The following is a 14,742-nucleotide window of genomic DNA, read 5'->3' on the forward strand; positions in this document are numbered from 1 at the left end:
CTTCCTGATGGTAAATCACAAGCCTGTGTTGTCCATTTCCACTGTCACCCACGGGTGTCCCCTCCTTTTCACGGCCCCAAATCCTTGCCCACACTTCGATGAGTCAAAGGAAACAAGCAACCTAGAACTAAGGAGAATTTTCCTGACAGTGAGAACAATGAATCACTGAAACGACTTGGCTCCACGAGTTGTTGGTACTCCATCACTAGAGGTTTATAAGAAGAGATTGGACAACCATTTGTCTGAAATGGTATAGGGTTTCCTGCTTGACCAGAGGGTTGGACTAGAAGACCTTTAAGGTCTCTTCCAACTCCATTATTCTGTTATAAGCATTAGCATTTGAGTCAGGGGTGAAATCCAGCAGGTTCTGACAGGTTCACAAGAACTGGTAGTGGAAATTTTGAGTAGTTCGGAGAACCGGTAGCGGAAATTTTGAGTAGTTCGGAGAACCAGTGAATACCGCCTCTGGCTGGTCCCAGAGGGGGGTGGGAATGGAGATTTTGCAATATCCTTCCCTCAGGAGTGGGGAGGGAATGGGGATTTTGCAGTATCTTTCCCCTGCCATGCCCACCAAGCCACACCCACAGAACCGGTAGTAAAAAAAAATTGAATTTCACCACTGATTTGAGTGCTTTTTGTGAAAGAAACCCAGAGCGATAGAAGTTGCTCTTTAAAATCTACTGATTGAAGTTCTCAATTCACAAATAATATGACAGCATCCATCTTCAACCTGTATTGAAAGGTCAGATTATTACAATGAGGAAACGCCTCGATGGAGGTTTTAAATCTTAATCGGCCAACTCTGGTTCTCCCTTCACCTTTTAGAATGGAAACGAATATTAAGAAAAAGGAAATCAATGGGAACGGATTTTTTTTTTTTAAACCTTTCTCTTTTGCTCACCAGCTCCAGGGATCTGACATTATTGAAGTAGCATTAAAGCAAAACCATTGAGAATGGAGGGGTTTTTTTTTTGTTTTTTTTTTGATGAACAGTGTTACTGAGAGAGAGAAAAAAAAACTCCTTTTCCAGTTTTTTTTGGCAAGAGATATTCCTTGAGTAGATGGTCTTCTCTGACTTTATAATTCTCTTCTTTCATATTGGCTCCAATTGCCCTCTCTTTTATGGTTAACCTAGATAATGCACAAGCTGTCATCCTGCTTCAGCTCCTAATTTAATGCAATATATTTAGTGCCCCGGTGTAATTTAGGATTAAGTAGTTGGAGTAATGCTTTCCTCTTGGATTTCTTTTAAATAAATAAATAAATAAACCCTCTTACCATTGTAGGAAGTTAGCACCCCCACCCCCAGAGGAATGAAATATTTTAGGAAATATTAAAAAGACAGAATGTTATGTTTCTCTGGATGAGAAAAGGAGAAACATGTTTTTAAAGACAAAACAGCTTCCTGCAGCTCCTTGCCCCCAACTTCAGCTCCAGGGTGATGGGATTAAGGCATGGCCCTCAGGACACGATAGGATTAGCCTTCTACACATCTAGCAACAGAACTCATCACATGGCACTTGGGGGGATTGCATCATCCAAATGTGGGACACAGATAGCCTACAAAGTTAGCTAAGACCCCCGCCCAGTGGTGAAATCCAATTTTTTTTACTACCGGTTCTGTAGGCATAGCTTGGTGGGCATGGCAGGGGAAGGATACTGCAAAATCTCCATTCCCTCCCCACTACTGGAGGAAGGATATTGCCAAATCTCCATTCCCACCCCACTCCAGGGGAAGGATACTGCAAAATCCCCATTCCCTCCCCACTCCTGGGGGAAGGATATTGCCAAATCTCCATTCCCACCCCACTCTGAGGCCAGCCAGAGGTGGTATTTGCCAGTTCTCTAAACTACTCAAAATTTCCACTACCGGTTCTCCAGAACCTGTCAGAACCTGATGGATTTCACCCCCGCCCCCTGGGAGTCTGACCACCAATCAGAGTGCATTTTTTGCACAGGAACAAGTGAACAATTCTTGAATTCAACTCATCTGTCTGGAACCCGCACTGCATATCAGACATAAATACAATTGAGAGAGTCCAGAGATATTTTACGAAAAGAGTCCTCCATTCCTCTACCTGCAATAAAATACCTTATGACAACAGATCCAAATTTTGGGCTTAGACAACTTAAAACTACGCTGACTTCAGTCTGACCTAAGCATAGTACATAAAATTATCTGCCACAATGTCCTTCCTGTCAATGACTACTTCAGCTTCAACCACAACAATACACGAGCAAATAATAGATACAAACTCAAAGTAAACCGCTCCAAACTCGATTGCAGAAAATACGACTTCAGCAACAGAGTGGTCAATGCCTGGAATGCTCTACCCAACCCTGTAGTTTCTTCCCCAAACCCACCAAACTTTAACCTTAAACTGTCTACTGTTGACCTCACCCCATTCTTAAGAGGTCTGTAAGGGGCGTGCATAAGTGCACCAGTGTGCCTACCGTCCCTGTCCTAATATTCCTTTTTACTTACTCTTTTCATGAATTCAAATTAAGTTTATACTTTTACTTATTATCTTATATACACTTGACAAAATAAATGAATAAAAGAAAAAGAGCCTTGGTAGTACAGTGGTTTAATGCACCCTGTTATTAACACAGCTGCCTGCAATTTCTGCAGGTTCGAATCTTACCAGGCTCAAGGTTGACTCAGCCTTCCATCCTTTCTAAGGTAGGTGAAATGAGGACCCAGTTTGTGGGGGCAATAAGCTGACTTTGTATAAATATACAAAAGTATGAAGGCTATTGCTTAACGCATTGTAAGCCGCCCTGAGTCTCCGGAGAAGGGCGGCATATAAATCAAATTAAAAAAAAAAAAAAAAAAGAAGCTCTGGGGTGGGAACCAGAGAGGGCATAAAACCAAGCCACTCTCAGCATCTTGGTCCTTTTTTCTTCACCCAACATCTTCAAGGCATGTGATCATTAAAATCATCTTTCCAAGCAGCCACCATGTTTCCAGCGTCTTTCTCCCCACTTGGAACTGAACCAGGAGTGGGTTCTATTTACCTTTACTACCAGTTCGCAACGGGGCCGTGCGCGTGCTCTCGCTTCGCTTGCATGCGCGTGCGCTCTTCTGTGCATGTGCAGAAGCGTTTTGATGACATCAGGGTCAGTGGGCGGAGCCTCCCGCCGGTTTTACTACCGGTTCTATAGAACCGGTGCGAACCGGGGGCAATCCACCACTGAACTGAACCCAGAAGGACATTTCTTCCAACAATATGAATAGGTAGCTTTACGGATTAAAAAAACAACAATGCATTCCTCCATTCACATCAGTGAAGTTTTGTAGCTATTTCCCCTCTATTTGAATTAAAAAAAAATAAAAATAAAAATAGGAAGAGTGTTCAATGCTACCCTATCATAACATAGGGAATCTCCATGGAGACTCTGCTGATTTAATGCAAGTTTTACCTCCGCTTTGTACATAATGCGACCTGAAATTATTATGTGGAGGTAGCATTGTGGGCTACACTTTGATCAGGCATACATTCGTGAAATTATTGCACGTGTAATACAAAATGGGAAACATTCTGCTTTTGTTCCCTTTTTTTTTGTGGGCGTGGGTTATGTACATACTTCAATTGGTTATTAAACTGCGAAGTTTTCTCATTTCTATTCTTGATCAAGAAAACTAGTCAATGCCTATATAGAATCATAGGGCTGGAAGGACCTCAGAGGTCTTCTAGTCCTACCCTCTGCTCAAGGCAGTAGACCTTACCATCCTGGTCAAATGACTGTCAGTCCAGTGGTGAAATGTAAAATTTGTTACTACCGGTTCTGTGGGCATGGCTTGGTGGTGGTGGTGGGTAATATGACTGAGTGGGTGTGGCCAACTTTTTTTTTTTTTTACTTTTAAAAGCATTTTTCCTACAACCTCTTCTACTGAAGAGATTGTAAAAAAATGCTTTTAAAAACCTCTGATGATCCCAGCTGACTTGCCTGATCGGCAGAGGCTTTGTTTTTACTTTTAAAAGCATTTTTTCGGCCAAAGAGGTTGTAGAAAAAATGCTTTTAAAAATAAAATAAAAAGCCTCTGATGATTGCGCGGCTCAGCTGGGCATGGGGGTGGGGAGGGATTTTTGCTACTGGTTATCTGAACCAACTGCCGCCATCACTACCAGATCGGGCGATCCAGTCTGAACCGGGAGCATTTCACCCCTGTGTCAATCTCTTGAAAACCTCCAGTGATGGAGCATGTTAGCGTTTGAGTTCTGAGCCTCAAGCAGGCAAATAGTATGTGCCAAGGTGTCTTTGTTAGGGGGTATCAGTACAAATGTAATAATGGTGAACTCGGTGAAGAAATTCAGGATTCACAGAGCATAGCTGGGTGATGAAGCACACGCATTAATGTGAATTGCATTGATTCCTGAGCAGCAAAATTGGAAAATGACTTTTCTAGATAGTTACTAGTAGTCAGAGTAAAAAAAAAAATTAATTGGGTTTACATATTGTACAGCCTCATAGTGTAACTTGTTCCATTTCCATTTAACAGACGGTTAAATTGTAGTTCAATCAATAAAGCAGAGCAGTGGGTAAACCAGGTCACTGGCTGGTTCAAATCCATGAAGATCTGATTCTTTTTAAGGCATGTTGTCCTCCTTTCACAGTTATTATGAAGACCTAGATTGTTGAGGGCAATATGCTGACATTGTAAAATGCCCAGAGTATAGTAAAGCATTATAGAGCAGTACATAAGTGCTATTGCTATTATAAAAGGAAAATCAGATCAGGTGCAATTCTGGACATTTCCCAAAATCCTCACGAACAGATTTAGCTTAAAATCTTTATTGTTTAAGTATAAGTTGGTGGAGAAAGAGTGGTGTGGTGGCCTAGTGATGAAGACGTTTGCCTCCCACTCGGAAAGTTGAGAGATCAATCCTAAGTAATGGCAGATATTTCTCTCCTGGGGTACAAAGAAAAAAAATATATCTGCGAACCCCATGTGGTGTCAGGAAGGGAATCCAGCCAGTAAATGCTCAGCTCCATCCATCCATGCTCACCCTGACACTACCCCAAATTAAGGGATTACATCAGTGGTGGGTTGCCCCTGGTTCGCACCGGTTCTATAGAACCGGTAGTAAAACTGGCGGGAGGCTCCGCCCACCGGCCCGGACATCATCAGAATGCTTCTGCGCATGACCCGTTGCGAACCGGTAGTAAAGTTAAGTAGAACCCACCCCTGGATTATATGACCATAAAAAGTGATTTATAAATTGGTGAAGAATGATGGAATTTCTAAAGCCCCTTTGCCTAAGTTGTTCTGATCTGAGTTGGTTGTGTATATGTAGACACATATGTGTATATGTATTGCATATATGTAGTTTTATAAGCCTGTTTCACTAGATGGGCATCACTTTAGATGACTTTACAGAAATGTAGGATAAATGTGTGGCTATTAATGGCTAGTACCACTAAAGTCTGAAAATTACCTTTTGAGTGAAAGTCAGAATGTAAAAGATCTCAATGACCCAGAATAAAAGAGAGCAATTGCCATTATTTTCTGGTTGTGAGCTTTCTGAATTCAGCTAGCCTACCATGAACTAACAAAATACTGAACTAGAGATACCTGTGATCTGAACCATCACTGTTTCTCATATATTCATACTGTATCAAGTAGCTAGTCTCTGACATTAATTGCAGTATTGCCCATTCTGGTCTATGACCATAATAGAGATTTGATTTCACTTGCAAGTGAAGTGAATATTGCAAGTCAAGGCTCTGAAGTCCAGAATCTCAAGGCCAATACACATGGCACTTTCCATGGTGCTGAAGTTTTCATTTAGCCTCATTTCATGGGGCTAAAACATATGAAGAATAATTGCTGGAACTGGGCATGTCTAGTTTAATGAAAAGAAGGACTAGGGGTGACATGATAGCAGTGTTCCAATATCTCAGAAGCTGCCACAAAGAAGAGCATCTATTCTCCAAAGCACGTGAAGGTGGGACAAGAAGCAATGGATGGAAACTAATCAAGGAGAGAAGCAACCTAGAACTAAGGAGAAATGTCCTGACAGAACAATTAATCAGTGGAACAACTTGCCTCTAGAAGTTGTGAATGCTCCAACACTGGACATTTTTAAGAAGAGATTGGACAATGATTTGTCCGAAATGGTATAGTGTTTCCTGCCTGAGCAGGAGGTTGGACTAGAAGACCTCCAAGGTCCCTTCCAACTCTGTTGTTCTATATTTTGCAAATATGCTTCAGAAAGCTACTTTAGTTTATATCCTATCACCTGAGCCATCATCTTGTCAACATTGTGGATTTCTAATAGAGCAGTAGAGTTGCAACCAAATGGTCACCTATGCATATATTTTCCTATATTCACTTGCTCCTATCCTATCATCACTTTGTGCCTCAGATATGAGTGTCTTAAGAAAAAGGCTGGGTAGGACCTATTTATGCATTTTGGAAATTTTTGCTAGAAAAATAAAAAAACAAGAGAATCTTCATTTCTGGTGTAAAGTGGCCCAATCCAGCCCAGTCATTTTATTCTCCTGGTCCCTTAGCTAATATCTCTCTTTTATTTTCTATACTATCTCCCTACTTATCAAATTCAATCATGGAAACACACTTGTCTGGTTTGGCTAGGACAAAGGTCAGCAACCTGCGTCTCTGGAGCCACATGTGGCTCTTTCATCCCTCTGCTGTGGCTCCCTGTCGCTTAAAATATGTGTCACAACTGCCAATGTGCGACACCCACCGACACACAATTTATTAAGCTTTTCGATCCCCAGTAGGCCAATCATGGATAAATCCAAGAAAAGAAAAGTTTCAGAAGAAAACAGAATCTTTAATTCAACTATTTATGCTAGTTTTGTGGCTGCTCAGGAAATAGTCAGGGACGGGAAGAGTTTTGTGGCTCCCGATGTTTTCTTTTCTGTGGGAAACGGGTCCAAATGGCTCTCTGAGTGTTTAAGGTTGCCGACCCCTGGGCTAGGACACTAGGATATTTCCACTCCTGTAACCATGGCATGCAACATAGCCTTGTGGAGTTTGTGCACTTTCAAAAAGTTTTGTTTATTTTATATTGTACTTTGTAATGGAAGCTGCAGTTTACACAGGAAGCAGACAATTATATAATCTTCGGTAAATTAGTGTAAAATTTTGAGTTGATATAAATACAATTCTTCAGGAGATAGTTAAAATATTATTGCTTTGTTTTTCTCCTCCTGCACACCCCAAATCTCAATATTTTTTTTTTTCTTACAACCTGTATTCTGTTAGCTCCACACGGGGGTGCTCTTACCATAACTATTCCAGTTTTCCAAAAGTTGTAATCCGGTATTTATTTTTAGTGAGTAATTTGTTTATCAGCTAGTTATTTTAATCTGATGTTGGCCATATTTATCACTGTCAACTAGGAAGAATTCCCCAGCATTAGAAAATGATGCTACTTGGAAAGTAATTAACATGTAGAAGCTGATCTCAGAGCCTTTGGTTGATGGTGTCAGGGATAAAAAAGTGGACTGGGGAATCCAATTGCATTGTCTTTTTGATGGACAAAACATACAACTTAGAAAAGCTGGACCTGACAATCTGTTGAATGGTTTTAAAAGAGGCTGTCATGCCAGAAACCTCTTGCTTGGATCCAATGGGCTGTTGATTACAGGATAGATAGATAGATAGATAGATAGATAGATAGATAGATAGATAGAATTCTTTATTGGCCAAGTGTGATTGGACACACAAGGAATTTGTCTTTGGTGCATATGCTCTCAGTGTACATAAAAAGACAAGATACATTCGTCAAGAATCATAAGGTACAACACTTAATGATAGTCATAGGCAATCAAATCATACTAGGAAACAATCAATACAAATCATAAGGATACAAGCAATAAGTTACAGTCATACAGTCATAAATGGGAGGAGATGGGTGATGGGAACGATGAGAAGACTAATAGTAATAGTAATGCAAACTTAGTGAATATTAATATTAGAATAGTTACAAAAAATATTAGTAAACTCCATATCATATGAAAGTTGAGTTGTATAATACTGATGATTATTCCCAGGAGAAAGTCTGGAAATAAGTTTATGAAAATTTGTGGGGATAAAAATGTTTTTTCAACATGTCCCTAAGCCAGAATGAGATCCGTTTGATTCAGTTTTAGCGTATTGTATGATCCCAGACATTGGGATTTTTAAATCATAACTAATCTGAACATCAACTAGATCACAATGATTTGTGATGATGATGGTGATGGCAATGACAATTTGGTGTGAACCAGCCCTTCCTCACTCTCTTCCTATTAATCACTATTTAGTTATCAGTATATCTTTGATTATTTGTAGTATTCAAATAGCTTTCTTAGAAAGCATTATATTATAAAGGTATGCTATTATTCATATTAGATTATTAGAATATGAACAGCAATTCTTCAAATGGATAATTCAGGTTCTATTTTATCCTTTCTCAGCCATTTTTTTTTCTATTTTAATGTACGTGCACTTTGAGTAGTTCATTTATGATTGATCAAAGGATCAGCTCAAAACTTTAACAATAACATTTTTTTGTGGACATTATTTTGCTGTATTTGTTTTTCTTCTGGAGACAGCAACAGAATGAAATTCGGCACATCAAAACGACAACCTTACGAAAGAGGGAAATGCCACTTTGAAAACATCGAACCAAATAACAATTGACAATATTTGATCAAAACTATCTTTTCTCCTGTTTTAATCCATCTCATATTTTGCTTTTATTGCAAATACTGCCTCCTATATAAATCCTCGCTAAATAGATATTTTACAAAGGATGTCAGAAGAATCTTGTTGCATTAATTAAAAGATGGATCCAAGCTGATATCCTTGTTTCCATAGTGGCCAGTCAAATGAAATTCACATTCTGGGCATAGGCTCAATGGCATAATTCTGCTTCTCAGCATAGGTATTGATAGACTGATCCCTTCTGAGATAGGCTATATTATCAAACCATTGTTTTGTTTTGTTTATCCAGGCTTTATTGAATAAGCAACAAACATATGAATTTAGCCTATGGAGAGTCATTGTAGTGAAAAACTATTAACAGTCTTTTTCATACTGATTTTATGACTTCAATGACACAAAGGGTTTGCTAATAACTGTGAGTCACAGAGGTGGTATTCAGCAGGTTCTGACAAGTTCTGGAGAACCAGTAGAGGAAATTTTGAGTAGTTCGGAGAACCGATAAATACCACCTCTGACTGGCTCCACCCCCATCTATTCTCTGCCTCCCGAATCCCAGCTGATCGGGAAGAAATGGGGATTTTGCAGTAACTTTCCCCTGGAGTGGGGAGGGAATGGGGATTTTGCAGTATCCTTCCCCTGCCACGCCCACCAAGCCATGTCCACAGAACCAGTAGTAAAAAATTTTGAATCCCACCACTGGTGGGTCAGTCTGATATTGTCTACCTGGAGACTAGAAAAGTAGAGGGCGCATATACCAGATGCCAGACAGTCTGAATGGCGGCTCCTGATTGCTATTCGAATGCGTGCACTCGCTAGTCTCTGTGATTATGCGGTTTTTTGACAGCTTTTGATGAGTTTGACCTTTAACAATAATAACAACAAAAAGGGATCCTTATAAGGTCAGGATGTTTCTGTAATGCAGCTGTCTTTGTTTCAGGCCTAACTGAGCTCTCTGGTATGTTGTCAGTTAAGGCAGCCGGTGAACTTACGAACCGCAGAATTTCAGCAGGCGATTTTATGAAGATAGGCTTAGCCAAATCCACCTTGCTTTTGTCAAAAGGACTGTGCACTGCAGCGCAAACACATTCTGGTGCTTTCAGTACTGCTAAATGTAGGACATTTTTGCCATTTTTCCCCCCTATCATTACCCATTTCATAACCTTATGGGCACCAAAACTGCAGTCTTATAGTCTTGCTGACTTTCATATGAACTTCCTTCCTTCCTTCCTTCCTTCCTTCCTTCCTTCCTTCCTTCCTTCCTTCCTTCCTTCCTTCCTTCCTTCCTTCCTTGATTTGTATGGTCATCCATCTTAAAACATAACTCTGGGCAGCTCACAATAACATTCAAAGTATTTGCAAAGCAAACAGGCTTTTTTTCTTTGAGTTCCAAGTACTATTCTGAATGCTCCAACACTGGAAATGTTTAAGAAGATGTTGGATAACCATTTGTCTGAAGTGGTATAGGGTTTCCTGCCTAATCAGGGAGTTTGACTAGAAGACCTCCAAGGTCCCTTCCAACTCTATTATTCTCTTCTCTTCTCTTCTCTTCTCTTCTCTTCTCTTCTCTTCTCTTCTCTTCTCTTCTCTTCTCTTCTCTTCTCTTCTCTTCTCTTCTCTTCTCTTCTCTTCTCTTCTCTTCTCTCCCCTTCCCTTCCCTTCCCTTCCCTTCCCTTCCAATCTATTCTATTCTATTCTATTCTATTCTATTCTATTCTATTCTATTCTATTCTATTCTATTCTATTCTATTCTATTTTATTCTATTCTATTCTATTCTATTCTATTCTATTCTATTCTCCTCCTATCTCGTTTACTCTCAAAAAATTGCCTCAGCCAGTATCCAGATTCAGGATATGCTCTCTTTCATCCCCACATATCATTGCGCACATTTAGTAGTTCAAGCTCTCACAATGATTCTGGTCCATCAAATACAACAGATTTGTATTTACAAATTCTGTAAATAGCAATAACACTTAGACTTATATGTGGCTTTAAAGCCCTCTCTAAGTGGTTTTCAGAGTCAGCCTATTGCCCCCAACAATCTGAGTCCTCATTTTACCCACCTCGGAAGGATAGAAGGCTGAGTCAACCTTGAACCTGGTGAGATTCGATCTGCCAAGCTGCTGGCAGCCGGTGATCAGCAGAAGTAGCCTGCAGTACTGCACTCTAACCACTGCGCCACCGTGGCTCAAATCATTTCATAGATCCTAGCTTGCCATCCAAATTCAGCCAGCTATGGAAGAAAAACATGACTTCCCAAAGGAAAGGAAAATATTTATTTATTTATTTATTTATTTATTTATTTATTTATTTATTTATTTATTTATTTATTTATTTTATTTTATTTTATTTTATTTTATTTTATTTTATTTTATTTTATTTTATTATTTTATTTGTCAAGCATATATAAGATAACAGATAATAGTATAAACATGATTATGAATACATGAAATGGATACGGATAAAAGGGAACATTAGGACAGGGACGGTAGGCACGCTGGTGCGCTTATGCACGCCCCTTACAGACCTCTTAAGAACAGTAGACAGTTTAAGGTTAAAGTTTTGGGGGTTTGGGGAAGAAACCACAGAGTCAGCTAGTGCATTCCAGGCATTGACCACTCTGTTACTGAAGTCATATTTTCTGCAGTCGAGTTTGGATCAGTTTATCTTGAGTTTATATCTATTGTGTGCTCGTGTATTGTTGTGGTTGAAGCTAAAATAGTCATTGACAGGTAGCACATTGTGGCAGATAATTTTATTGTCTGACTTAGGTCAGACAAATGTTGGCGTAGTTCTAAATTGTCTAACCCCAGAATTTCAAGCCTGGTGGTTTAAGGTATTCTGTTACGAGCAGAGGAGTGGAGAACTCTTCTCGTGGAATATCTCTGGACTGTCTCAATTGTATTAATGTCCAATATGCAGTGTGGGGTTCCAGACAGATGAACTGTATTCGAGAATTGGTCTAGCAAATGTTTTGTATGCTCTGGTTAATAGTACAATATTACTAGAGAAGAAGCTATGCAAGATTAGGTTAACAACTCTTAATGCCTTTTTGGCAATGTTGTTATATTCTTAGATCTTTAGAAATGAGTACTCCATAGTCCTTGACAGAGTGAAGATCATCTACAAGGTCATGTCCATCTAGCTTGTATTTTATGTTCTGATTTTTTTTTTCCGCCAATGTATAAGACAGAGCATTTGTTGTTGTTCACCTGAGATGGGAAACCCAACCTCCTGAATGGTTCCTTGGCATTTGATTTTTCTCAAGCTTCTGTTCTTTCTGGGTGGACAAGCCAGCTACCTTTCCTTTCATCTTTTCAGTGAACCAAAATTTTTCCCACTCATTACAATGTCTAATAATTGAACTGTATCCATCTGCGCACATTTCCTGTAGCCGCTCACTCGATTTGCTCTTTGCTTACAGAGTCCAACAGTCGCCGAGCTGTACACCGAGGTTATGTTTGTCAGCTGCTCCGGTTGTATCAAGATTGGCATCGCCAAGACACTTCAAATAACTATATTTTAATCCAGAGGGGTCTTTTACTTTGTCTCAAGCATGTCACCAATGTCCGCTCTGGGAGAGAAAGTTTCCTTTTTATTCATGGCATGGAGATGCTTTTCAGAACAACTCAGGTAAGCAAACATTCAGTGTCCATGTTTGTGTAACATCCTGAGTTTAGCTCAGTCTTAGAGATAGTTGAGCTCCGGCCTGCCAATTGTACCAGATTATTGTGGTAGAAGACTCACTACTTCTACTCCTGAGATTATATATCCCTGTTGCCTTTGTGCAGGGTGAAATCCAGCAGGTTCTGACAGGTTCTGGAGAACCGGTAGTAGAAATTTTGAGTAGTTCGGAGAACCAGCAAATTCCACCTGTGGCTGGCCCCAGAGTGGGGTGGGAATGGAGATTTTGCAGTATCCTTCCCCTGGAGTAAGGTGGGAATGGGGATTTTGCAGTATCCTTCCCCTGGAGTGGGGTGGGAATGGAGATTTTGCAGTATCCTTCCCCTGGAGTGGAGAGGGAATGGAGATTTTGCAGTATCCTTCCCCTGCCACACCCACCAAGCCACACTCACAGAACCGGTAGTAAAAAAAATTTGAATTTCACCACTGCCTTTGTGGTAGCAATACACTTATATACTGATTCACAGTGCTTTACAGCCCTCTCTAAGCGATTTACAGAGTCAGCCTATGGCCCCCAACAATCTGGGTCCTCATTTGATCCACCTCAGAAGCATGGAAGGCTGAGCCAACCTTGAGCCTGGTGAGATTCAATCTGCCAAATTGCAGGCAACTGGCAGTCAGCAGAAGTAGCCTGCAGTTCTGCATTCTAACCACTGCGCCACCGTAGCTCTTCTTGAGCTTGTCTTCTGCTTGCCCTGAGTTTATTTTCACCTTAACATACCAGGACACCATTTTTGTCCTGTTAGGTTGAAGCCACACACTATGGGGAATAGGTAGATTGTCCTTTTTCCCCTTAATGACCCCAGTTAATCCTCGTCTGTATGTGTTCACAGATGGTGAAAGCAGTGGAAAAGTAGAGAATCTTGCTTGACCAATGAAGGAGAATATTTGTAGCTCAGGGTTGAAATGAGGGATCCTTGGTGCTCTCTGAGCTTGCTTGTTTTCTTGTAGATGTTTCATTACCCTAACTAGTAACATCATCACTGCTAGTCAGTGCTAGCACTGATGATGTTACCTAGTAACATCTTCGAGACCGCCTTCTGCCGCATAGCTCCCAGCGACCGGTAAGATCCCACAGACTTGGTGTCCTCCGAGTCCTGTCAGCTAAACAATGCCGGCTGGCGGGCCCGCGGGGGAGGGCTTTCTCTGTGGCTGCCCCAGCTCTCTGGAACCAGTTACCTCCTGAGGTCCAGACCATCCCCACCCTATTGGCCTTCTGAAAAGTGGTGAAGACCTGGCTTTTCCGGCAGGCCTGGGGCCGTTGATCTCGCTCTTGTGATCTGGTGAGATCCGGCCATGAATGGTGTGAATGAGTTTTTAATGTTTTTAATGTTTTTTTAATTTTTCAATGTCTTTTTATAATGATTTTTTAAATGTATTGTGAGCCGCCCTGAGTCTTTGAGAGGGGCGGCATATAAATTTAATAAATTAAATTAAATTAAATAATTAAATTAAATTAAATTAAATTAAATTAAATTAAATTAAATTAAATTAAATTAAATTAAAAAAATTAAATTAAATTAAATTAAATTAAATAATTAAATTGAATTAAATTGAATTAGTTAGGGTAATGAAATGTCTGCAAAAAAACAAGCCAGCACAGAGAGCACCAAGGATCCTTCAATCTTACTTGAATTTTTGGGGTTAATAGGGGAATCCTTGGTTCCCTTTGATCCCCTCAGTTCAACTCTGAGCTACCAATATTGTCTGCTATTGGTTAATGGTTGCTTCAAGAAATTGTCCCTGACAGGTCCATAACAGGTAGCAGAACCCAACATTAGGTTCAGTTTGAAAGATGGACCACATTTTGGTAAACTAACTGAAATTAAAACATTTGACTTACACACTAGGGTTTAAGTTCTCTGCCTTAATGATAAATTGATCTGTAATATATATTCAGTCAATATTCCAGGACACATGATGTGTCTTTAATGAGTTAGGACTTTGTAGTTGTGAAGGCATTCCATATCATTTATCTTCTTTAGATTTAGTCCATAATGGCCACTTACAAATTGTCCCAAGGATGAAATACATCACTTAAAAACAGACATACCCCATGGAAAATGTAGTGTAATTATTGTGCGATGATTTTGCATATTTATTTTCATTTAAGTAGAAATAGCAAATTTGGACTGGGATCAAAAGAAACTCATAGCCAAGGGTGAAATATTGATGTTTAGATTTATGATCTCTTGTGCTTTTTTTAAAAATCTTTATTGTATTCTAGACTTGGATTAGGTAGTCTTAGTCTTGAGAAATCACCCTCAAACCGAAAGTTCAAAAGTCCTTGAAAGAGAGATCTGTCCTCCATAAAGTATAAACACTCTAATTTATTCCCAACACTCCTTGTTTTTTGGAAATTGTGGATGTAAATTAA

At 39.8% G+C, this 14,742-nt stretch overlaps 1 protein-coding gene across 2 annotated transcripts in view; it reads left to right on the plus strand.

Moving 5' to 3' along the window:
• AGBL1 (AGBL carboxypeptidase 1) overlaps window positions 1-14,742 on the plus strand; it is a 680,934-nt gene that overhangs the window by 81,651 nt on the left and 584,541 nt on the right. For both annotated transcript variants that reach the window (XR_011601025.1, XM_070953407.1), the window contains exon 7: window positions 12,106-12,314. Coding sequence is in view for 1 of the 2 variants with exons in the window: in XM_070953407.1 (XP_070809508.1) it covers window positions 12,106-12,314 (209 nt within the window). In the remaining variant the exon portion in view is untranslated. The remainder of the gene's footprint in view (window positions 1-12,105; window positions 12,315-14,742) is intronic.

Source organism: Pituophis catenifer, unplaced genomic scaffold (genome assembly GCF_029215685.1).
Source record: "Pituophis catenifer annectens isolate HBS135680 unplaced genomic scaffold, rPitCat1.0.hap2 SCAF_14, whole genome shotgun sequence".
Taxonomy (NCBI): Eukaryota; Metazoa; Chordata; class Lepidosauria; order Squamata; family Colubridae; genus Pituophis; species Pituophis catenifer.